Genomic DNA, 25,785 nt, shown 5'->3' on the forward strand with positions numbered 1-25,785 from the left:
AGGGCTTTATAGTGTGTACTGTGTAGCAGAGGCGTTCCTAGGGCAACGGCCCCCCAGGCAACGGCAACAGCCCCCCAGGCAACGGACACATACATGCACGCACGCGCGATTCTTTCCGCGAATTTCGGCGGATTTTGGTACTTTTCCCCCCGTTTTTTTAAACTTTATTTCGGTTTTAGGGTTAGGGGTAGGGTTAGGTTAGGGTTATAGATATATAATTAAAAATAATAATAATAATATATTGGTGGCTTTGGATAAAACATTGGTGGCTATAGCCACCGAAGACCCCGTAACGACGCCACTGGTGTGTAGATAGCATGCTAGGGTACATGTTACAGGGAACATTAGTTGTCAGATTGCCTGTTGTAACCGTCTGTTTTCTCTGTGTCCCTCTTATGCCCGTTAGAGTTCTCAACGGGCCTGAAAATTAAGGCCCAGCCCTAACTGGGCCCTAACTGGGCCGGCCCGAACAATTACCATAATTCTAGGCCCGAAAGCCCCAAAAAACTGAACAGTGTCATTATGTGCTTAACCCATTTTGGGCGGTAACCCCTATTTGTAACTGTACCTTTCAGGACGGGAACCCCTTTTGGGGTTCTTGTTGCTACAGTACAGTAAATAGCAACATACATTTATTGTAATTTTTGAATAAATAAATATATAAATATAAAGTTTTTCAGAAAACTTAGGTCAGGATTTAGAAGGCATTTTTTAGAGTCGGCCTCAGGTCTGTGGCTTAATGTCCTCAAAGTCACACATGCAACAAGCTTTGAACTGAGCAGATTGGACGTCCCAGAGAGAATGGACAAAACATCTTGAAAACTGATGTTTGAGTTTTGGCCATTTTCGTCAGTTTCTTTTCTTTGAACACGGGCTAGGAAGGACGGACGGTGACAAACTAGATACCTGAGTAAAGTTCACGTTGAGCTGCAGCCAACACATCCACTGACATTTCCGCCAGGCTTATCGTTCAGCCGCTAGAGTACTAGTACTGTGGGGGATGGATGGATGTAGACAGCACAGACAGTGATATTTTGGACCCCATTCGGATGCTATCAATGCATTGAATGGGACATTATCACCTTTTATTAGACCATTGAATGGGCGAAATAGGCGACATACTGACCTACCCGCGATTTATCAGACCATTCATTGGGTGTTATCAAGACATACTGACCTACCAACGGAGATGACTTAAATAGTCCAGTTTCGGTTTTGGTTTTGGTTTCGGACCATGACGGAGGCGCGCAGTCTCAGGCGAACTGTCACCCCGTGAAGGACCACAGAGGGAGCTAAAGCGACGAGTTGCCGTCCTGAACGGTGTGACGTTCGCCTGAGACTACTCAGTGCCGTTGGAGTCATGTACCGATAGGCACAGAATGGTAAATCATGTTGTGGGGACTACTCGCCCATTCAATGGTCTGATAAAACGTGATAATCTCCCATTCAATGCATTGATAGCATTCGAAGCCGGTGATATTGTGTGTGTGTGCAGGGTGCTGTTGCAGTGTGGAATGGATGTAGACAGCACAGACAGTGATATTATGTGTGTGTGTGTGTGTGTGTGTGTGTGTGCGCAGGGTGCTGTTGCAGTGTGGGATGGATGTAGACAGCACAGACAGTGACAGCTGGACTCCGCTTCATGCTGCTGCTCACTGGGGACAGGAGGAGGTGTGCACCCTGCTGTCTGAACACATGTGTGACATGACCGCTGTCAACAATGTGGTGAGACACGCACACACACACACACACACACACACACACACCCTGGACAACGCTCCACACGTCCTAGACTCTTCTACCTTCCATAAAACACCCTGGACCACTTTGTTTTTCTCACAAAATCAGTCTACGTGTTTAAACACAGCAGTGTGAATAGATGTCAAGATACTGCTCACCACCTACAAGGCCCTCACCTACCAGGCTCCCCGCTACCTCTCTGACCTCCTCCAACGCCACGCCACCTGTAGTCCGACGTCACTTCCGGGTCCAAGAGGCACCGGGCGCAGTCCGCTCTTCATTGTAAACAAACATGTCGGAACCCGTAAATCTTTTGACAATAACCTCCTTTTTCAGAAAGGAACCATTGAGGGTTAAGAAGGGTCTTGATGCTTTCAACTCGAATAGAGTTGTGTTCTCCCAGGGGGTATAATTTATTATACTTTAGTGACTAAATATTATAGTGTTGTTAAATTATTTAACAGCACTTTAGTGGTTCACAGCACTGCGGCATATTGGCAAAACATTCACTTGGACCCGGAAGTTGTTCTGACGGGGCGCATACAACAGAAAAGTAGTTTTTATTCTGTTTTTGTAAAGCGACTTTGAGTACCTAGAAAAGCGCTGTATAAATGGTATGTATTATTATTATTATTATTAATGTGTCCTCCTCCACAGGGTCAGACTCCTCTAGACGTAGCAGATGAGAACCTGGTGGACACACTGGAGGAGCTGCAGAAGAAACAAAACGCCGTAAGTCTCTGACGATGATGATTACATCATCATCATCATCATCATCATCATCATGATGTCATCATGACCTCATCTAATTACTGGGAGTTCTCAAACTTGTTTTTTTTTTAATACCAGGACCACATTTTATGGGGGACATTTTGTTCTGCGACCCCACACTTGATTTATAGTGCCGTCTCAACGTTGAAATAAAGCATAATATGATTTATTGATAGCCTTGAATAGGAATACGTATTAGAAAAAATACTTTTAAAACGCTGTGATTCCTGCTTTTGTAAGTTTAGATCCCGGGGGAGAGCGCCAAATGTGTGTTTTTGGGGAAAGTTTTGCCAGATTGACAATACTGTGTAAGCGTGCATGTGAATGAATATACATGCAGTGTGATGGCTGACGTGCACGCAGTGGTGGAAAAAGTACTCACGTTTCTTTACTTGAGTAAAAGTATCAATACTGCAATATAGAAATACTCTGTTACAAGTAAAAGTCCAGAATTCAAAATGTACTCGGGTAAAAGTACAAAAGTATTGGTATCAACATGTGGTTAAAGTAGTACCAAAAGTAGAAAGTACTCATTATGCAGAATGTCCCATTTCACAAGTTTTCAAATGTATGAAATGTATAAAAAACTTTTTTTGAAAATAGCAGATCTGCAAGCTTACAATGAGCTATTTTTTTAAAATAGCAGATCTACAAGCTTACAATGAGCTCTTTTTTTAAAATAGCAGATCTACAAGCTTACAATGAGCTTTTTTTTTTATTTATTTTTAAATAGCAGATCTACAAGCTTACAATGAGCTCTTTTTTTAAAATAGCAGATCTACAAGCTTACAATGAGCTATTTTTTTAAAATAGCAGATCTACAAGCTTACAATGAGCTTTTTTTTTTATTTATTTTTAAATAGCAGATCTACAAGCTTACAATGAGCTCTTTTTTTAAATAGCAGATCTACAAGCTTACAATGAGCTCTTTTTTTAAATAGCAGATCTACAAGCTTACAATGAGCTCTTTAAATTTTTTTTGCAGATCTACAAGCTTACAATGAGCTTGTAGATCTAATAGTAATAATATATAATAATCAAAATCTACTAAGTAACTACTGGTAGTAACTAAAGTTTTCAAATGATTGTAAGTGGAGTAAAAAGTACAATATTTGCCTCAGAGATGTAAGTGGAGTAGAAGTAAAAGTACTGAAAATTGGAAATACTCCAGTAAAGTAAAAAAAAAAATCCTCAAAATGTTACTTAAGTAAATGTACTTAGTTACTAGAGAGTTAGAGAGTGATGGTCTCCGTGTCTCTCTTCCAGTTACGCAGTGAGAGAGAGAAGCTGGCTCCTGTCATAGACACCAGCCCTCCTATCTCCATGGCACCTGTTCGTACACGCAGGTCAGTGCACGTACGCGTGCGTGTGTGAGTGTGTGTGTGTGTGGCAGCAGTTATCGTGCATGCGGGGTGTGTGATGTGTGTTTTTTCACCACCGGTTTTACACTGCAGGTGTGAAACTGTATCTGAGACCACATCATGTTATTGTCGCTGTCTGATGGAAACCTTGTGTGTCCAAAACTGTTACTTTTCAAGGAAAGGGGGTGAAAAATAACCTGTGTTCCAATGGAGCTAAAGCAGTTATTATTTAGACACTAGGGCTGGTAACTTTCCTCAGAAATGATGTTCGAATATTGGTCTTAAAAATGTGCAGATATTCGAATATATTTGAATATTATTATTATTATTATTAGAAAAAATATTTAAATACATATATATATATATATATATATATATATATTTTTTTTTTTTTTTTTAATGTTTATTTGACAGGGACAATACAAAAAACAATGTATCAAGTGCTTGGATTCAATAATATTTGTTTTTGTTTTTAGTATTGTTCCTGTCAAATAAACATAAAAAAATATATAAATATTTTATTTAAATTATATATATATATATATATATTTTCTTTTTATATATTAATTTTCATATTCGAATATACATATTTCCCCCCATATTCGAGGAATATTCGAAATTTGAATATTAATTTACCAGCCCTATTAGACGCAAGCACTTCTTAACACATTCAATCCGGGGACGCATCTGTGTCATTTTTTGATTTCTTTGGCTATTAAAAAAATTGCAGATATACTGTAGATCTACTATTTTTGAAAAATCGTGAAAATGTGTGCAAGTCTTTGAATATACTGTATATTTTTTAAAGCGAACATTTGTAACTCAAATCTTTGCTTCTGGGGGTCCCTGGAACTTAATATTTTACAAATGTTCGCTTTAAAAAAATACATATATATATTTAAAAAATTGCACACATTTTCAAGGTTTTTCTAAAATTGCAGATCTACAAGCTCAAGTGCCGCGCTATGAGCTTGTACATCTGCTATTTTTGAATAGCCAAAGAAATCTTAAAATGGCACACAGGTGCGTCCCCGAATTGAATGGGTTAAATATTTTTAATTGGTTCAATATTTATAATAAAAAAAAAACTTGACCACTTTCAGTGGAGAAAAAAAAGAAGCACAAATAGCAGATCGACAAGCTCACAAGCGTGAGCTTGTCGATCGGCTATTTTTGCAACCTTTTTTGTGACACACTAAAGTAGGACACAGATTTATGGAGGGGGAAAAAAATGGATAAATAAATATTGAGATACAAGGTTTCTACCCGACAACAACGATGTGATATTTGTGCTGAAGCGTTTTATCCCTACAGTGTATTTATGATGTAAAGGTGTGTTATTGCACGATCACACGTCTACAGAATCACAAGTCAGTGGCAGTAGCAGGACTTCTGCCACTGACTGAGGTGCTATGAGTGATATTCTTGGGTTAAAACAAAGGTTTTATTGTTTTTTGTTTTGTTAAAAAAAGGCTCTATATTGTGACGGTAACCATTGCTGTGGAGTGTTTGTTCAGTATCAGTGTTGTCACTGTGTCTCTCCAGTTCTTTATTTAACCCATTAAGACCGGGAACGCATCCGTGTCATTTTAAGATTTATTAGGCTATTCGAAAAATAGCAGATATAAAAAAGATCTGCTATTTTTGAAAAATCATGACAATTTGTGCAAATCTTTGATTTTTTTTTAAACAAAAATCTTTGCTTCTGGGGGGGTCCCTGGAACAACATATTTTGAGATGGGGGTGCGCGGCCAAATAAATATACATTTTGTTGTTGGGTTGCTATATCCGTGGTGCTCAAACCTTTTCCATGTCAAGGACCCCCAAAATTATATGTATTTGGCCGCGGACCCCCATCTCAAAATATGTTGTTCCAGGGACCCCCCAGAAGCAAATATAGGAGTTCAAAATGTTCGCTTTAAAGAAATTGAAAGATTTGCCAAAAACATTTAGATTTTTTTATTTTTTTTTGCAGATCTACAAGCTCATAGCGCGCCACCGAGTGCCGCGCTATGAGCTTGTAGATCTGCTATTTTTGAATAGCCAAAGAAATCTTAAAGTGACACTGCTTTCCCGGTCTTAATGGGTTGAACAGAAAATAGTTTTTTCAGGTCAGGATAACCGATTTCATCCATTGAGTGTTTATCATGCATCCTGACCTGTATGAGTGCTCTCTCCTGATTGGATGAAATTGATATCCCAACACCCCCAAAAAATACATAAATGTGGAAAGGCTCCTGTTACTGAACAAACACTTATTATATAGCAATTACTACCACGATATAGAGCATTTTAACACTGATATTAACATGAACATATCACTCACAGCACCTTTTAAAAAGTATAATCCTTGGCATAGCATTGCACAGCACCATGCCACCGTCCTCGTTAACCACTTCAAAACCTTTCAAGATTTTTTTATTCTTTTTTTTTATGTTAAAAGTAGCGGAAGTAGCAGACCTGCAAGCTCACAACGTGTCGCCTCGCAACTAGGGATGGGGATCGTTAATTATGGATTTCGAATTTGATTTCAATGGCGTGACTCTCGTCTCTCGAGACACGATGTCGAGTCAAGGTCCCGCTAGAGTCGATGAGAGAATCGATAAGCCAAAACCGTATTGATATCCGACTCTCAATAACTTCGGAAATTCGATTCTCGACTGGACATGATGCACTATTGAAATGCACAACAACACTTTAACTACACTGTGCTGTATTGCACCATGGCACTTTACATATGCTGTATGTTATTTGCTAGTAACTCCAGGGCCGGACTGGGAACAAAATTCGGCCCTGGCATTTTGGCCCAGACCGGCCCACCACAACCGGCACGCAGATAGCAGACACTCTACCGCAATTTTCCCCGTCCAGGCGCTTTGTGCGCGGCCGACCCCCCCCCAGCCTCAAACCAGATCTCCTAGCCTTCCCAATTGTCAGGGACATTACCGTAACTAATAATTGGGCCGTGCAACCCGGAAATGAACAGGAGCAAAAATATTTAAAAAAAAAAAAAATATATATATATATATATATATATATATATTTTTTTTTTTTGGCCCAGTGGCCCACTGGCCCAGCGGCCCACCGGGCATATGCCCGGTATGCCATATGGCCAGTCCGCCCCTGAGTAACTCTCAGATGAATTGCGTGCCATACATATATATATATTTAAAATCTTTGTCTATAGCCTATTGCGTTTTAGTTTTGGCCGTTTTATGATGTTTTTTTACAGCGTGGCTTGAAAAGCCAGCCGGTCTATAAACAGACCTGTACCTAGTCATCACTTCTCGACACTTGTTCCTCATTGGCTGGCCTCTTACCAAGGCCAGCCAATGAGGACTCGCCACCCTCTCAGACTATGGCATCTGTGGACACACGGCAGAGCACAGCGCTGTCAGATTTCACTGTACACACACACACACACACACACACACACACACACACACACACACACACACACACACACACACACACACACACACACACAGACGCACTCATTTTCTTTTATATTGGTAGCCACCCTCTAAATAACATTTAAATGTCAGTCTTGTTTTAGATGGTTTGACGTGTTATGTTGCACTGCAAGTGGCTGAGGGGGGGGGGGACGGACGGTATTTCCTATTCTTTATGCAGCGTATGTAAGTACGTTCTCGATCCCCATCCCTACCTACTGGTGATGCGTTGTGAGCTCGTACAGATCCGCCATTTCCGCTATGCGTCGTTAACGACTACGACTACAGAGGGCTATAAGTGGTTAATTGAATTGACACGCGCAGCACCGTTTGTCGCCGTCGTCGCCATCGGCCCGCACCTGGAATGATGGCCCTCACTGACGAGCCGCTCGTTTTGCATGTTGCCACCTGTGTTGTTGCTCCGCCCCCCCCCCGCCCCACCCCTCCCCTGGCCCCGCCTCCTCCTCCTCCTCCTCCCCCCTGGCCCTGGCCACGCCCCCCTCCCCACCAGGACCTCAATCTCTCGTATGAGCAGCCGGGAGAAGATCTGCCTCCATGAGAGGGACAAGCACCCGCCTCCCCCCGCCCTGCAGAGCACCCCCGCCGAGGAGGACGAGGAGGAAGGTGGCCAGCAGCACACCCAGGTGAGGCACCGTGTCTTCTTGTCTGCTTTGGTCTGTGTCTCATTGCTGGGCTGTGGACTGGACGGTTCAGAAACCTCTGCCTACCAGTGACATCATCGGTGAAAACAATGGCTTCTATTTCAGCCGAGCCCCCAGAACCGAGAGGGATAAGTTAATTAATCCATTAAAAACTGCCAGAGGTATTTTCATATTTTTTTAGCCAGTGCCAGAGTTTTTCATTGAAAAAAAAAAAGTACTCAGGAGCCGAGATACAGAATTTTTAAGTTAACAAGGAAGTGGATAGGAGTCTAGATCTTTTTTCTTTTTTTTTTTCACGTAGATCTACGCGATTGGCACGTGGCGGCTTTAAATAGGTTTGCGTAGATCTACGTGATTGGCAGTGAATCAGTTAAGACCGGGAACGCATCGGTATCGTTTTAAGATGTTTTGGCTAATCAAAAATAGCAGATATACAAGCTCATTTTGCGGCACTCTGTGCACATTTAAAAAAAAAAAAATCTCCAAAAATAGCAGATATACAAGCTCATAGCGCGCCACTCGGTGCCGCACTATGAGCTTGTATATCTGCTATTTTTGAATAGCCAAAGAATTCTTAAAATGACACAGATGCGTTCCCGGTCTTAACTCTTTCAGTGCCACAAGACGTCAAATACGTCATGAGGCCTGACGCCCCGTGTGCCACAAGACGTCAAATAAGTCATGAAAAAAAAAAAAAATAATAATAATAATACTTTTTTTTTTTTTGGAAAAACATGTTCAGAACCCAAGATATGATGATTTGAAGATTTGCTGCTCCATTCACTTCTTGTTTAACTTTTTACTGAAAAAGGCTGTATCTCGGCTCCTAAGCACTTTTTATTTTACAATTAATTTTGGTTGTGGCACTCAGAACCAAAATTCCATAAATAAGCATGGCACTGAAAGAGTTAATGGATTAAGCCTCAAAATCGATTGCTGGACGAAGGACTTCTTCAGTCTGACCTTATTGTATATCAGAACGCAATCTATATTCCCCATATAATACAAAACATGGCTATTTGAACACATTCTCAGTTGTTGCAGCGTAAGGGACCAGACGAATCTGCGAGTGAAAAAAGAAAATTGCACTCTGCGATTTGGGTCTGGCACCGCTCCGTTGTCAATCCATTTCCTGCTCCCGAAGTCTGGGGTGACCAATCAGGGCCCAGTATTCGAATATGGGAGACTGTAATTGGTAGTTGGCTGTAGGTCTGACCAATTGCGTCCAGAGCCATTGTTTTGATTCCTCCCCTTGGAAAAAAAAAAAGTCCTCATAGAAGCACCAGACTCGTATCCACGCAGTGATATAGTCTGGCTACCAGAGGCTAGCAACCTATATTCCCCATATAATACAAAACATGGCTTTTTGAACACATTTTCAGTTGTTGCAGCAGTTTAAGGCAACAGACAAACATCCATACCAGGTGCTACTACAGTCCTGAAGAACACTCATAAATGGTGCATTTATAAAGCGCCTTTATCCAAAGCGCTTTACATAGATTGTGCATTACATTCACCCATTCACACACACATTCACACACACATTCACACACACATTCACACACCGATGGCGGAGGAAACCATGCAAGGCACCAACCTGCTCATCGGGATCAGCGTCTTGCTCAAGGACACTTCCACACTAACTCTGGGGGAGCCTAACTCTGGGGGAACCTTGCGATGCCATCCGGCCGCTCTACCCCTGAGCCACTGCCGCTCCTCATAATAGCGTGAAGTGAAGAACAAAGAAGAATCTGTCTACTTGCACCAAAATATACTAGGAAGTGATGTAGGCTTTCTAACTGTCCATAGCCCACCAATGAGACACAGGCGGAGCCTAAAAGACCAAGAGAAATGTATGTTTTTACCAACATGTTCCATTGTTCAATGCCAGAAACACAATTACATTATGAACCCATTTAGACCTGAGGCCGATTCTAAAAACGTTTTCTGAAAAAACTAAAAAAAATTATTCAAAAAACGTAATCACACAGGTGTTCCCGCCTTGAAAGGTATAATAATAACGAATAGGTGTTCCAGGTCTGAATGGGTTAATTACAATTATTTGTACGACGATTAATCGGCGACTAAAACGTCATGATCGTTACGTCCTCAGAGCCAGGCCGCGCCCCCTCAGGCCAAGGCGTCCAGCAGCTCCAGCTCCGAAGAGGAGAGCGAGTCCGAGAGCGATGCTGAGTCAGGTATGTCAACGCTATCGCCCCCTTTCTGTTGAGTCAGGTATGACAACGCTATCGCCCCATTTCTGCTCAGTCAGGTATGACAACGCTATCGCCCCCTTTCTGCTGAGTCAGGTATGACAACGCAATCGCCCCCTTTCTGCTGAGTCAGGTATGACAACGCTATCGCCCCCTTTCTGCTGAGTCAGGTATGACAACGCTATCGCCCCCTTTCTGCTGAGTCAGGTATGACAACGCTATCACCCCCCTTTCTGCTGAGTCAGGTATGACAACGCAATCGCCCCCTTTCTGCTGAGTCAGGTATGACAACGCAATCGCCCCCTTTCTGCTGAGTCAGGTATGACAACGCTATCGCCCCCTTTCTGCTGAGTCAGGTATGACAACGCAATCGCCCCTTTCTGCTGAGTCAGGTATGACAACGCTATCGCCCCCTTTCTGCTGAGTCAGGTATGACAACGCTATCGCCCCCTTTCTGCTGAGTCAGGTATGACAACGCTATCGCCCCCTTTCTGCTGAGTCAGGTATGACAACGCTATCGCCCCCTTTCTGCTGAGTCAGGTATGACAACGCTATCGCCCCCTTTCTGTTGAGTCAGGTATGACAACGCTATCGCCCCCTTTCTGCTGAGTCAGGTATGACAACGCTATCGCCCCCTTTCTGCTGAGTCAGGTATGACAACGCTATCGCCCCCTTTCTGCTGAGTCAGGTATGTCAACGCTATCGCCCCCTTTCTGCTGAGTCAGGTATGACAACGCTATCGCCCCCTTTCTGCTGAGTCAGGTATGACAACGCTATCGCCCCCTTTCTGCTGAGTCAGGTATGCCAGACTCCATGTTTGACGGTATCGTTTTAATTTTGCGAAGTAGCCAATTGTAGCCAATTTTTTTTTCTCCCTAATTTAGTCGTTATGCCAATTAATTCCTCCCCACATACATTTCTGTGTTGTCACTGCTGTCGTATCCCACTGACTCACCTGCCAGTGAGGTGCCCCCACCGGGAGGACATTTATGGTTATTTTGATATTAATTAAGCCATTAAGACCTGGAAACGCATCTGTGTCACTTTAGATTTCTTTGGCTATTCAAAAATAGCAGATACACAAGCTCATAGCGCGGCACCGAGTGCCGCGCTATGAGCTTGTAGAACTGCTATTTTTTTTAAATCTTAAAAAAAGTTTTTTTGATTTTTTTTCAAAAAAAATCTAGGATTTAGAAAAATTTTAAGAATTACCTCAGGTCTTAATGGGTTAAATAAGATAACAAATCAGATGATGTTTGGCCTTACAGATGAAAATGTGCTCAGTGTTGGCTAAATAGAATATAGTTGTTCAATTGGTAAAAAATAAATAAACGTTGTTTAAGTGTCAGTGAAATGACAAATCCCTTGTGTTACCCACAATGCATTTTCAATTGTTGTCGTTGCAGAGAAAGCCAAAAACCGGGAAATCATCAACAACTTGAACAACAAGCGCAACAACACGACCACATCGCTCCTGTCTACCTCCATGTCCACCAGTACCGCAGCAAACACGCTGAAAAAGGTACCGTGTAGACAGGAAACTGGTTTAAAACATAACATATAAACAGGAAACCGGTTTAAAACATAACATAGACAGGAAACAGGTTTAAAACATGGCATATAGACAGGAAATAGATTTAAAACATAACATATAGACAGGAAACTGGTTTAAAACATAACATATAGACAAGAAACCGGTTTAAAACATGGCATATAGACAGGAAACTGGTTTAAAACATATAGACAGGAAACTGGTTTAAAACATAACATATAGATAGGAAACCGGTTTAAAACATGGCATATAGACAGGAAATAGATTTAAAACATAACATGTAGACAGGAAACTGGTTTAAAACATGGCATATAGACAGGAAACAGGTTTAAAACATAACATGTAGACAGGAAACAGGTTTAAAACATGGCATATAGACAGGAAACTGGTTTAAAACATAACATATAGACAGGAAACCGGTTTAAAACATGGCATATAGACAGGAAATAGGTTTAAAACATAACATGTAGACAGGAAACTGGTTTAAAACATAACATATAGACAGGAAACCGGTTTAAAACATGGCATATAGACAGGAAACTGGTTTAAAACATGGCATATAGACAGGAAACTGGTTTAAAATGTAACAGATGGACAGGAAACGGGTTTAAAGGGTAACACTTACAGGAAATGTGTTTAAAAGGTAACAGATAAACAGATAGCATTTGGCTCAGCTGAGGTCTGTACCATAATAGACACAAACCGATTGATGATGTAATGACCAGTAGGTCATGTGACACTGATTGATCGGTGATGACCTGTATGTCATGTGCTAAAAATACTCGTCCAAATAACGTGGCGTGTGTGTAGTGTATTGTATTACTATATACTTGTGAGGGCCAAGTGTCCTCAAACGTACGTATAGTAGGATCTGAGTAATGTTCCTTTGAGAAATGTTTTTTTATATGGTTAAAAAATATATATCTACTGTAGAGGTTAGATTTAGAGAAAAGGGTTAGATTGAGTATACTTACCGAAAATAGCTGATCTACATGCTCGCAATTCGTCCCAGCGCAAAATGTTGGTGCGCTGTACTAGGGTTGGGTACCGAAATACGGTTCCAAGTGGGAACCGATAAAGAAATGGTCGGTACCGGGTACCCATAAAAAATATGTAATTTCGGTTCTGCATATCGGTTCCTAGACGCGCTAAAAGCCATTTAAACAAAGGCGTTTAGAAGTCAAATCCGGTAAAACACTGTTGTATGGAGAAGTATACATCAGTTGCGTCTCTCTGTATGGAGGAGTAGAGCTGCTGCTTCTCTCCGAGCGCACTCAGCCCAGACACATTCCTCCCCGCACCGCCCCCCCTCCCCTCACTCACCACCGTCTCAACTGAAGTAGTAAGGGAAGGAACAGCCTGCCCTGCAAACTTTGTAACCAAGATTTGCCGTTGTCATCTTGAAAACTAAAATCCACATGTCAGAGGGTGTAACATTAGTTGGAAAACCAGCGCTAGTTAAGAGCTCGCGCAGGGGAAAAGAATTAACACCAGCTGTGAACGCTTCTGTTTGATTGTGTGTGTGTGTGTGTTCGTGTTTGTGTGTGTGTGTGTGTGTGTTGCAAAAATTAAACTGAAAGTGACTTCTTCAAAAGGAAGGAATGGCAGACCTAATATTATTAATGCATTTTGGCTGTGTGCAATAATGCAACTGCAGACATTATAATGCCATTTGCTAGGCTATTCAATATTTGTTTTAATTTCTTGAATATGGCAGGGTAATGTTCTGAGGCATATTGTATTTTATTACTACACAATAGTAAATCAATAATTCTTACACAATAAATAAATATGTTTTAAATAACTGATCTCAATATGGACCCATTATAGTTATGATAAGTTTTGCCATAATCAAGTAGCTCTACAACAGAGGCACAGCCATGACAGCAATGGTACAAAAAAACTTTAAAACAAATGTATAAATATATTTTTTTAATTAATAATTTCCGGCTATTCGGTTTTCGGCTTCTTTTTTTTTTTATCATTTTGGAACCGAAATATGGAACCGATAGGAACCGGATCCGATAAGCAGAACCGGAACCGGACTCGTAAAAATCCTAACGATACCCATCCCTACGCTGTACCCACGGGCAACTAAGGATAATTCAGGCATTAATATTTAGGTCTAGCCCTGAAACATGACTGTAATATTATGACATATCTGAACATAAACGTTCAGATTCAGATAAACGTTCAGATTTCAAATATAAAGTGCTGACCCCAGGCCATGGATGTAACAAGTTGAAACGCTCAGGTATAAGTACCCGTATCTTCCGTATTGTTCAATAAAAAGCATTTTAATCTGATCGGTGGACATTTTCTCGAAATGTCCTTCATATACTTTCAACTATGCGACCCTATCGGTTGGGAGGTGTATTGCACTCTGATACATTATATATATATGAGAAAATGGCCACCGATCAGATTAAAATGCTTTTTATTGAACAATACGGAAGGGCGTGGGGTCAGCACTTTATATTTGAAATGTGAACGTTTATGTAGATGTCAGAATCAGAATCAGAATCAGTTTTATTGTCACATCACAGGTTTACAAGGTAAAAAAGTGGGTGAAATTCTTTTTTGTACATCGTTCCCATCGCAACGTTAGTTTCCATAGAAAGAAGAGGGGGGGGGGAGAAGAAGAGGGTGGGGGGCAGGTGGGAAGGAGATCAAAAACAAGAGAGCAACAGAAGGCCAGACAAGTTATCTACATATTTACAAATTACCTGAGATAATAAATAAAACTAAAAAAACTAAACTAAGGTGCCTGAGCATAGCAGCAATGTATTGTACTGTGCATGTTATACTTATACTGTGCATGATAGACAAGGACGTTAAGGTGCTTAAGGAGCACAATAAAAAGACCCAAAAAAAGTCAGTGCGTTATACAAGGGATTAAGGTGCAAAAGGTCAGTGCGTGTCCACCTAGAGTGGACTGACCCTAGTATAATCCGCATGTAGCTCCATGAGGGAGTGCAACAAAAAGTCATTTGTACCTGGTGTAGTCCACAGGTTATAAATGGAGAAAGTGCCAAAACCAGGTACAAGTTGCGCCATGATGCTTGTGACAGACGAGCGTCATGTGAACCATGGCTAGGTATGAGTCCAAAATGGCTAATTGTGTTCTTACATTTCTGATGTCCTCACAACTCAAGTAATACAAACGTGTGTGTGTTTGTGTGTGTGTGTGTGTGTGTGTGGGTCAGGAACCAGCCAAGCCTTCGGTCCCAGAGGCCCCGGGTTCGTGGCGTACGTCGCTGCGCAAGGCGGGCAGCTCAGTGACCCTGGGGTCGGCGGGGGGCTCTGACTCCAGCCAGGACCCCATCAGACCTGCAGACGGTCTGGGTCTGGGTCTGGGGATGACCCGCTCTGCCTCCAGCCCAAGGCTCAGCTCCGAGGCCGCAGACACCACCAAGGTAAAAAAAAAACACCACAGCAAACATGCACCGTTACATCTCAGCTGTCAGGGAGGTGGATAAACGGATAGTGTGCCAACCATAGATATAGAAACCTAGATCAGGGGTCTTCAGCAGGGCGTCCGGGACCCCTAGGTTTTTTTTTAAATACATTAACACATTCCCTGCCAGAGTTTTTTTTTATTATTCCCACCCAGTGCCAGCATTTTTTAAGATGTTTTAACCTTTTTTAACCATTTTTTAAGTAGTCACAAAATATTTTCTGTGATCACCGTCCTCACGGTGATCCTCTCATTACACACACAGGAGTCTCGTAGAATCGTGGAGAAAAAAAATAATCCGATCGCGGTAGTCCGTTCCATAATTGCAGCCAGTTGAAAAAAGCATGTTTCACCAAAAAATACATGGTAAAATAAAAAAAAGTACACAGGAGCCGAGGTACAGGATTTTTAAGTAATAAGTTAACCAGGGAGTGAATGGAGCAGTAAATCTTTGGATAGCGATATCTCTGGTTCTGTGTGAATCTTTTAAAAAAAAAAGTTTTTATTTTTGTACTTTTATTTTGAAAAGACAAACATGTCCGTCTTTGGCGGTAAACGGGTGTATTTTACAAGACGAACATGTCCGTTTTTGGCAGGTAATGTGTTAACCACTTGAACCCCATTATCCCTAATGTGAAGAGAACTTAAGCCAAAAATAGCAGATCTACAAGCTCACAACGCCTCGCGCTGCGAGGCGTTGTGAGCTTGTAGATCGGCTATTTTCGGCAAGGACGTTTGGTATTGGTATTGAAATCGATGAAAATACAATTTTATACAGTATGTAGTGGGGGGTCCCTGCTCCATCTCTCTCTAAGCTAGGGGGTCCTTGGCCCGAAAAACGTTCAAGACCCCTGAACTAGATTCCTCATTGGCCGCTGCAGTTCAATTCGCCATATTCGGGAAGGCACGCTGCCACTCAAAGTGACCACGGGCCAATCACAGCGCGCCTTTTTTCGGGACTTGTCAGAATCTAGTTGTATAAAAAAAAAATATCCTGTTATATTTTTAAACAACTAGATTCTGCCAAGTCCCGGAAAAGACGCGCTGTGATTGGCCATAGGGGTGTGCCGATACACTAATTTCAACAAACGATACGATACGATATTTGGCTCACAACTTCGATACGATTTCGATACGATACGATATGCACTTTTTTATTATGAAAATATATGGGGGAGAAAAAATGCAAACAAATAATTCCGCAAACTTGTAGCTTTTCAGCTACAATAGCCGTTTTGAATCCAAATAGGGCAATAGTGGGACACCTGACCCGAAAAAAACAGCATGTTGTCACCCTTTTCACCTCGGGGCTGTTTGCATGCCTGATTATTATAATTGTTAAAAAAAAAAATTCAAAACGATTTTATTTTTTTCCAAAACGATACATATCGTCACGAAAACGTATCACGATATATCGCGGGACGATATATCGGCACACCCCTAATTGGCCAGTAGTCACTTTGATAGGCAGTTTGCCTTCCCTAAAACGGTCGCCCACAGATACAGACGCTGCAGAGTGGGAGGAGGCGTCTAGCCGTCTACCTTTTATATGTCTATGGTGCCAACCATAGCACAACGGTTCAATTCATGCTGGACAACCGCCTTAACTCATTGAGTGCCATTAACGTGTTTCACGTGTTTTTACCGCTATGGCGCAACGTGCCAATGACGTGTTTGACGTGTTTTTGAAAAAAAAATTATTATTATTTTTTTTTTAAATTTTTTTTTTAAAACATGTTCAGAACCCAATATATCGTCATCTGAAGATTTGCAGCTTCATCCACTCCTTGTTTAACTTAGAACTGAAAAAGTCTGTATCTTGCTTCCTAAGCACTTTTTTTTTACTTGGCAAAAAACTCTGGCACTGGGACAACATCATTCTGAAATCATTCTGGCAATTCTGGCACTCAATGAGTTAATATGGGCATAAAAACAAAAACAGTGTTCCCTTCAATCAGTGACATACAGTATGATGCGAACCGATGCGAACCGATCACGTGCGTGCGTGTGTGTGTGTGTGTGTGTGTGTGTGTGTGTGTGTGTGTGAGAATGAGAGACGGACACGGACAGAGAGAGAGAATAGAGTCTGCAGGTGGTGAAGGTGATGGAGGTTAAACACCTGGGGTCAACTATCCAAAGTAATGTGGGGAGTGGAACGTGAGGGAAGTGTCAGGAGTGATCTGTGACAGAAGGGAACCAGAGCGAGAGAGAGAGAGACGGTAGAGAGAGAGCAGCCATGCTGTACGGCTTGTATAGACGAATCCACAGACGCGCTGCCTGTAGGCAGCCATAGCTGCGGTGTCAACGCTCTGCCCAGGTTAGAAGGCTTTGATGAACCCATTCAATCCGGGAACGCCTCTGTGGCATTTTTAGATTTATTTGGGCTATAAAAAAAATAGCAGATATACAAGCTTGTAGATCTGCTATTTGTTTTGGAAAATCGTGAGAATTTGTGCAAATCCTGTACCTTACACAAATAAAAGCCTGAAACTGGACTGGAAAGACGCGACCGTTGTGGTGTTTTTAATGCCTCCAAGTATGGATCTAGGGTCAGATTTACTGACTTCCTGACTTATTTTGAAAAGCCAAACCGGATCCCGAATCAGCAGCCATGGGGAATTTAGTAAATTGACACACTTGTGTGATATGGCCAAATGATCGTACATTTGGGCGTTTTTGGAATTATTTAATCGTACATCGTACAGAGGGTGAAATGATCATACAAATGCGATTAATATCGTACATCTGGCAACACTGGGAAGGCCAAGGAGGAGGAGGTTCATGGATGTGGTGAGAGAGGAGGACAACATGCAGGTGGCTGCATGGAGTCACAGAGGAAGACAGAAAAACCATGGAAACAGATGATCCCCTGTGGGCGACCTCTTCCTCTGAGAGAAGAAGACAAACCAAATAAACAATGCTGCTGTTTTCAATGGAATGGCTCCTGAAGGAATAGAGTGATGACGGGGCTCAGTTTACATGAAGCAATATGTTCATAATAATGCCTGAGTTCCTACAATACAGAGGAGTTGTATTTCTGGGGCAACACACCATGTACCTACCAACTTAGACATTGTGACGATTTGTTTTTGTGAGGAACTTTTTTTTGTCTGGTCCTCGCAACAGAAATGGTTGTTTGATGGTTAAAACATTGTTTTAAAAAAGGATTTCAGAGTTGGATCAAAGATTCAGAGTGTGGTTATGATTAGACATTTAGAGGTTAGGTTTAGTGGTTGGAGTTGTGCGTGTGTGTGCGTGCGTGTATTACTATACTTGTGAGGACCAAAGTATAGTAGAATATGAGAAATAGACGTTGCGAGGACCATTTTCTTGGTCCTCACAAGATAAATTGTTATTTTATGGTTGAAAAAAGATTTTTAGAGATACGTTTACTATTGGATAAAGATTCAGGTTGGGGTTAGGTTCAGGATTAGACCTTTTTAGAGGTTAGGTTTAGGGGATTTGGGTTAGATTTTCCCCTATTTTATACTTAGTTGTGCGGCGATGTCAAACACCGGAAAATAGCTGATCTACAAGCTCACAACGTGTCGCAGCGCAACACGTTGTGAGCTTGTAGATCTACTATTTTCCGGCTTTAGACTTGCGGTTAAAAATGTCCCAAAAAAAAACATAAATCAATCATAAAATCGGCTTCCTAAAATGTTGATGTCCTCTCAAGTATAGTAATACAAACGTGTACGTGTACGTGTACGTGTGCGTGTGCGTGCGTGAGTGTGTGTGTTACACACCCTGGGGGTGATGTTTGAAGTGGCCTTTTCCCCCTGGCTGACGTAATAACCCACTCTTAGTGCAGCAGAAGCTCACAGACATACCGTAGCATCCAGCAGTGTGCTGCTGCCATCATCCTAATAATTCACACAGTCTTCTGTTTAGTGTAGCTCCACTCTCACTGGAGTACTGTGTTTATGTTGGGGGGGGAGGGGGGGAGGGGGGGGTCGCACTTGACTGTGTTACCACCCCCCCCCCCCCCCATTACAGTTACAACTACAGACTCATTCCCAATTTTCCAGCCGTAACCTGAAGACTCACCTCTTCAGACTGAAGACCTCAGCCCTGTAGCACTTGACCTAGTTATGACGACAGACAGACAGACCTAGTTATGACGACCATACAGACAGACAGACAGACCTAGTTATGACGACCAGACAGACAGACAGACAGACAGACAGACCTAGTTATGACGACCGTGCAGACATTATAGCAACATACGTTTTTTTCAAATAACTGTTAGGATTTAGAAGACATTTGTAGAATCCCCCAGAAGCAATATGAGTTAAAAATGTTTGCTTAAAAATATATATATTCAAAGATGTGCACAAAAAAAAAATCAAAAAGATTACAGATTACAAGTTCACAGCGTGGTACTCGGTGCCACGCTATTTGCTTGTAGATCTGCTATTTTTCAAAAGGACTTTGAGGATGATGCTAGTAGAAATGTCACTCACCCCTGACGTCAGTCCTTTAAAGGGAAAGTGGAGCAATGGCACACAACGCTCGGAACATCTGGTCACTGTAGTGTGTGTTTGTGTGTGTGTGTGTGTGTGCGTGTGTGTGCGTGCTACATCGATGATGTCACTGGTAGGCAGGTTTCTGAGAAACTGAGAATAGCCGATCTACAAGATCACAACACGCTGCGTCGTCCACACGACGCGTCGTTGTGAGCTTGTAGGTCGTCTATTCTCGGCTATGATATAAAATCCTAAAACGTGATGGTTGATGGTTTGAATCCCAGGAGCCCAGGCTGGCGCGCGTTCCCCCCACCCCCACACGCAGGCTGTTCAGCATTCCAGATACCAGCACTTCGGCAGACAGCGCCTCCAACAGGTAAGATCACGCATGGCATGCTGCACTGTAATAAAAAAATAAAAGGTGCGTCTTTACCAGTGGTGGAAAGTAACTAAAGTACATTTACTCCAAGTACTGTACTTAAAGGGCTAGTAACTAAAGACGACCATGCAGTCTCATGCAAAGGTTAAATGTAGCATGTAGACAGATGCCAGGTTCATTTGTTGACCTGGCATCCTATAGTTTCTATAGTTTCAATGTACAGATTAAAAAAAAAATATGTATAAATTGTTTAGACCAGGGGTCTTCAACAGGGGGTCCGGGACCCCCTAGGGGGTCCTCAGAGATACTACAGGGGGGGCCGCCAAATCTTTATGTGATATAGGGATTTTTTTGTTTTTACATTAACTCATTCAGTGCCACATGACGTCTAAGACGTCATGGCCCTGAGCGTCCTGAGCGCCACATGACGTCTAAGACGTCATGGCCCTGAGCGTCCTGAGCGCCACATGATGTCTAAGACGTCATGAAAAAAAAAAAAAAACTTTAATTTTTTTTGAAAAAAAGGTTCAGAACCCAAGATATGATGATTTGAAGATTTGCTGCTCCATTCACTTCTTGTTTAAATTCTTACTGAAAAAGGCTGTATCTCGGCTCCTAAGCACTTTTTTTTTTACAATGAATTTTGACTGTGGCACTCAGAACCAAACTTCCATAAATAAGAATGGCACTGAAAGACTTGAACCCTCACTTCCCTATTCTGGGGGGAACATTAGCCGATAATAGCGGCAAAGAGGTTTGGAAGGGGGAAAAAAGTGCAGGCCAAGTAATGTACTCGGTACTTTAAGTATATTTTGATGCCAATCATGTAAGCTTGTCGATTTTTAGATTCAGGCGAAGATATTTAATGTGGAGCCAAAACGGAAAAGACACCAGTAAAGAGCGTTTTAAGTAAAACGAGGTCAGAGTACTTCTTCCACTACTGGGGGGGGTGTGTGTGTATGTGTGTGTGTGTATCTGTGTGTGTGTGTGTGTGTGTGTGTGTGTGTGTGTGTGCGCGCGTACTGTGTGTCACTACTGTTGCCAAACGTGTGTGTGTCTCTCTCAGCTGGTTGAGCCGTAGCTCCTCCTACACCCGACGCCTTCATAGTAGCCAATCAGGGAGCGACCTCAGTGGCTCCGCCTCCTCCAACGCCTTCCTGCCACGCAGGTCAGTCAAGCCCCTCCCCCCCGGGAACCCCCCCGTCCCCCCTCCCCTCTCCCCCTCCCCCCTTCCCAGGCTCCGTGTGATTGGATGTTGCTTTGTTGTTTACACAGCTTTGTTTTTGTTGTGTTGCCACAGACATGCATGAAGTTTGTTTTAATGTATAGTTGCTGTAAAAAAAAAAGACTTGTTTTGTATCGTTGACGTAGTTTTGACTCTGAGTCGTGTGCTCTTTATCGTTCTCTCTCTCTCTCCAGCTCGTCTTATGGGAGGAGACTGGACGACCCGGGTATAAGCTCCGCCTCTGCCGGCCTCAACCGGCTCAACAACCTCGTGTCTCAGAGGTAACAACGTTCATCTCACCGGAATAGAGCAGTGGTTCACAAACTGTGGGTCGGGACCCTCAGGGGGGGTCCCCAAATGATTACTTTTTTTTGGGGGGGGGGTCCCCAGATGATTTGCTTAATGTGCAACAGTTTTCTCACTCAACAGTAAACAAACCAACATACAGTAAAAGTGTATACAGGGTATCTGCACGTTTATAAAGTGACAATTTAAAGGTTTCATGACATTCAGTTTTACAACACATTAACACATCCACCGCCAGAGGTTAATCTCATAATGTACTCACCAGTGCCAAGGTGTTTTTGTTGTTTTTTTGTTTTTTTCATGTCGCCATAGATCTTGTTAAAATCCTTAAGATTGAGCCGTGAACGGTCTGTTTACATCCGCGAGATCTCCCTGTATCTCCCAGTGAAGACCGCATGTCAAACGGACTTCCATGACTGTAGTTAGAGCGGATTACGTTAAACAGTGAAATGCGAGGAGAAAAAACTACAGGAAGAGAATTGAGTTTCAGTTTCGTCTGTAGAATGGGAGCGGGCGTGATCGTCGAAACCGGATCCCAAATAATTCTATTTCCTGTCATCAAACCGGAAACGGAAGTGGATCAAAAAAATTCCGAAAGTGCACCCGGACCGCGCATGCGCGAAAAGACCGCAGCCCGTAGGACTACGGGCTCGGCGCTTAACCGTTGGATTTAACGGCCCGTAGAACTACGGGCCCGGCGGTAAAGGTGTTAAAAGTCTTTGTCATGGTCCTTCAAACGTGTATTAAAATGTTTTAACTGAAAAATCCACTCCAGTGAGCCATGGCAGGTTTTTTTCTCTCTTATTTCTAAAGCCTTTTCAGCTGCAATGAAAAAATAAATCCCCCCCAAAAGGAAAGGATAGGGGAGGGACGGGGAGGAGAGGGGGCAGGATTAAGGGACTATGATGTCAAAGTCAAGGGGCCAGCACTTTTCTTTTACCTAATTATTCAGAAAACCCCAGACCACAGATAGTCCACTGAATGTTCAAAGTTCCTTTTTTTTTTTTGGGGTGTAATTGAGGTCCCCCAAAAGCTAAAATATATAAATAAATGAAAATGAATGTCATAAGACCTTTAAGGATTTTTAAGACCTTTTTAGTACCTCTAAAATTTAAATAATAAGAATAATATCACTATTGTGTCAAAAGTAATCATCAGAAGTTCCTAAATGTGATGGAACCAATTTGGATTCCTTAGTTGGGTTCTGGAACCCCAGCCCTAGATACTGATGTGTCTCGTCCCTCAGACTCACTCAGGAAGCAACGGAGAAGAAGGACCAGCCCTCCGTCACCACCTCCACATCTGGAAGCACCTCCTCCTCCTCCTCCTCCTCCACCCCTGGTACCGTCACCTCCACATCTGGAAGCACCACCACCTCCACCTCCTCCTCTGGAAGTGTCTCCTCCTCCACTGCAGGAGACACGGAGACCAAGCAGAGACGCAAGTGAGTGAGAGTCTGTCTATCGTCTAGAGATAGATAGATAGATCAGGGGTCTTCAACCTTTTCAGGCCAGGGACCCCCAAACTGGTGGGGTGATGGAGCAGGGACCCCCTACCTCGTAGGGTAGGGGGGGCTACCACATATATCGTATATTTATGTATAAAATTGTTTTATATGTATAAACATGAAAAAAATGGTTGCCTGCTCCTACGCACAGGTTGTCCCAGTAGTAGCCATGGTTCACATGACGCTTCACATGACTCTTGTGACATGACGTCACAAGAGTCATGGCGCTACTGGTTCCTGTTTTTTGAAAATGTTACATTTACAACCAGTACATTCACATAAACATTCAGATTTCAAATATAAAGTGCTGACCCCCCGGCCACGGATGTTACAAGTTAAAGCTCACAGGTCTAAGTACCCGTATCTTCCGTATTCAATAAAATAAAATTAATCCGATCACCGGCCATTTCCTTTTTTTTATTTATTTTTTAGTAATGAATCAGGGTGCAATACACCTCCCAACCGATAGGGGTGTGTATTTGAAAGCATATGGAGAAGATTTGGAGAAAATGGCCGGCGATCGGATTAAAAAGCTTTTTATGTAGGGGCACGGTGGCGCAGTCGGTAGCGCTCTCGCCTCACAGCTAGAAGGTCCTGGGTTCAATTCCCGCTGTGGGCGCTGGGGGCGTGTTCTCTCCTCCGCGTCATCAGTGCCCATACCCTAGGTGGGGTTGGTGAAAGGGCCTTTCTGTGTGGAGTTTGCATGTTCTCCCCGTGTCTCCTAGGGTAGTTAATACCCTCACAAAAACATGCAGTAATCCTGGTCACTATACCGCCTCCCCCATGACAGCCGGGCGCCTGATGGAGGGGAAAGGAACTGGTTGGAATAATGTGTTCCTTCCACGCGCTACGTCCAACCAGGGAACCTCCCCCCTGTCGGGTGATAAGAAGCGGCCTGCTTGCTCCTCATGCATTGAAGGAGGCATGAGCTTCAGCTTGGGCTCTCCCTAGGCTGGCAGAGGGAGAGTAGCGCCCAGGATTACATAGGCAATTGGCACTGGGTGAAAAAATATGGGTTACAAAATCGTGGGATAAAAATTATAAGAGAAAAAAAAAAAAAAGCTTTTTATTTAACAATACGGAGGATACAGGTACTTAGACCAGTGCACTTTAACTTGTAACATCCGTGGCCGGGGGGGGGGGAGCACTTTATATTTGAAATCTGAACGTTTATGTGATGTGCTGGTTGTAAATGTAAAATTTTCAAAAAACAGGGACAAGTAGCGCCATGACTGTCATAATCTGAGTTCCCAGAAGTTTTTCGCCTCGCATACAAACGGGAGCGGCGAGGAACTTCTGGGCCAAAGCCCTGGTATTTGTGGGCAGGATGTAACTTACGCTCAGAATCTGAGCGGACACGCCTCTTACCGGTCTACTCGTCTAAAAAGTCCGACGAGAGGCAAACAGCAGTACACAACAATGGCGGCCGCAATTTCTCAAGGGGAAATTGCTTCCCGTCGCTCCTATTTACATGTAAGACCCACTGCATGTGGATCCCGCCCCCTTTTCTTCATTGGCTGTTGATTTGAATCAGAAATCAGTGGCCGCGCCCCTGCTGTCCAGGCTTTGAGCCGAAGCCTCCCAGACTATGACTGTCATGGTATGACAGTCGTGTTTCAGGGCTATCCCAGTAAGTGTGAAAAAGCACCTTTCTCTACAAAATATGTAAAAACATACCACTGCGTCAACCCGGCTAAAACCACGATCCGCGCATCTCTAATATCTATACACTCATTGAATATATGAATTCATTAATGGAATAGAAACCTTAATTGATTTGTTTCCCCATTTTATATGTGCACTTAAATAAGCTGATAATTGTAATTGAATTGCATTCAATCATTAGATTATTAAATGTAAATCATGCACAGAAATTTGGCTTTATTTAGGCTCCTAAATTTGATCAAAGACAAGATTATCTAAATACTTGACAATGAAAATTTACCAAAAACTTAATGGTTTAATGCAGATGTACATTTGAGTACATCTGATATTGTACATGATTTCGATTTTAATTGAATAATTACACATTTTAATTTTAATTAAATTAATGATCATTGTGATGTTCATTCATAAAGTCACTGGTGATAGACTGTACTTTGACATCTACACTCATAGTTATTGATAGATTATATATGTTATATCAGTATGAGCAAGTGAGGTTGTTAAATATTTTTTGGGCCCCTCCCAAAAATCGTTATTTTTTGGGCCCCCCAAATCCGCGCACGGATTGGTACTCAACAGAAAATCTAAAGGTTGGCAGGTCTGTCAGTGGTTCTCAAACTTGTTTCATGTCTAGGACCCCCAAAATTGTACCCCCAATGTATTTGGCAGCGGACCCCTTTCTGAACATATTTTTTTCCAGAGACCCCCCCCCCCCCCCCCCCCAGAAGCAAAGATTTAAAAATCGCTTTAAAAATATATATATATTCAAAGACTTGCAAAAAAAAGTCACAATTTAAAAAGAAATAGCAGATATACAAGCTAGTGCCGCGCATTTAACTTGTATATCTGTTATTGTTGAATAGCCCAAAGAAATCTAAAAAATGACACAGATGCGTTCCCGGTCTTAATGGGTTAACAGCGATATGATACGCATCACGATACATGGTTGACGATACGATACATGGACGATATCGGTTCATTCATGGCGATACGATACGATTCAATGATTTAAAATCGATACAGTAA

The 25,785-nt window shown here is 42.4% G+C and overlaps 1 protein-coding gene across 3 annotated transcripts in view; it reads left to right on the forward strand.

Moving 5' to 3' along the window:
* The window catches only part of LOC308091343 (protein phosphatase 1 regulatory subunit 12A), a 76,041-nt gene that overhangs the window by 28,568 nt on the left and 21,688 nt on the right, over positions 1-25,785 (forward strand). For 2 of the 3 annotated variants that reach the window (XM_080436886.1, XM_080436888.1), the window contains exons 5-15: positions 1,581-1,725; positions 2,398-2,472; positions 3,778-3,857; positions 7,836-7,968; positions 10,100-10,184; positions 11,606-11,721; positions 14,958-15,167; positions 19,962-20,053; positions 21,123-21,224; positions 21,476-21,562; positions 22,834-23,031. In XM_080436886.1, the coding sequence (XP_080293012.1) occupies positions 1,581-1,725; positions 2,398-2,472; positions 3,778-3,857; positions 7,836-7,968; positions 10,100-10,184; positions 11,606-11,721; positions 14,958-15,167; positions 19,962-20,053; positions 21,123-21,224; positions 21,476-21,562; positions 22,834-23,031 (1,323 nt within the window). The remainder of the gene's footprint in view (positions 1-1,580; positions 1,726-2,397; positions 2,473-3,777; positions 3,858-7,835; positions 7,969-10,099; positions 10,185-11,605; positions 11,722-14,957; positions 15,168-19,961; positions 20,054-21,122; positions 21,225-21,475; positions 21,563-22,833; positions 23,032-25,785) is intronic. The other variant, XM_080436887.1, reaches the window with a different exon arrangement.

The sequence above is a fragment of the Gymnoscopelus braueri genome (assembly GCF_963280865.1).
Source record: "Gymnoscopelus braueri genome assembly, chromosome: 9".
NCBI lineage: Eukaryota > Metazoa > Chordata > Actinopteri > Myctophiformes > Myctophidae > Gymnoscopelus > Gymnoscopelus braueri.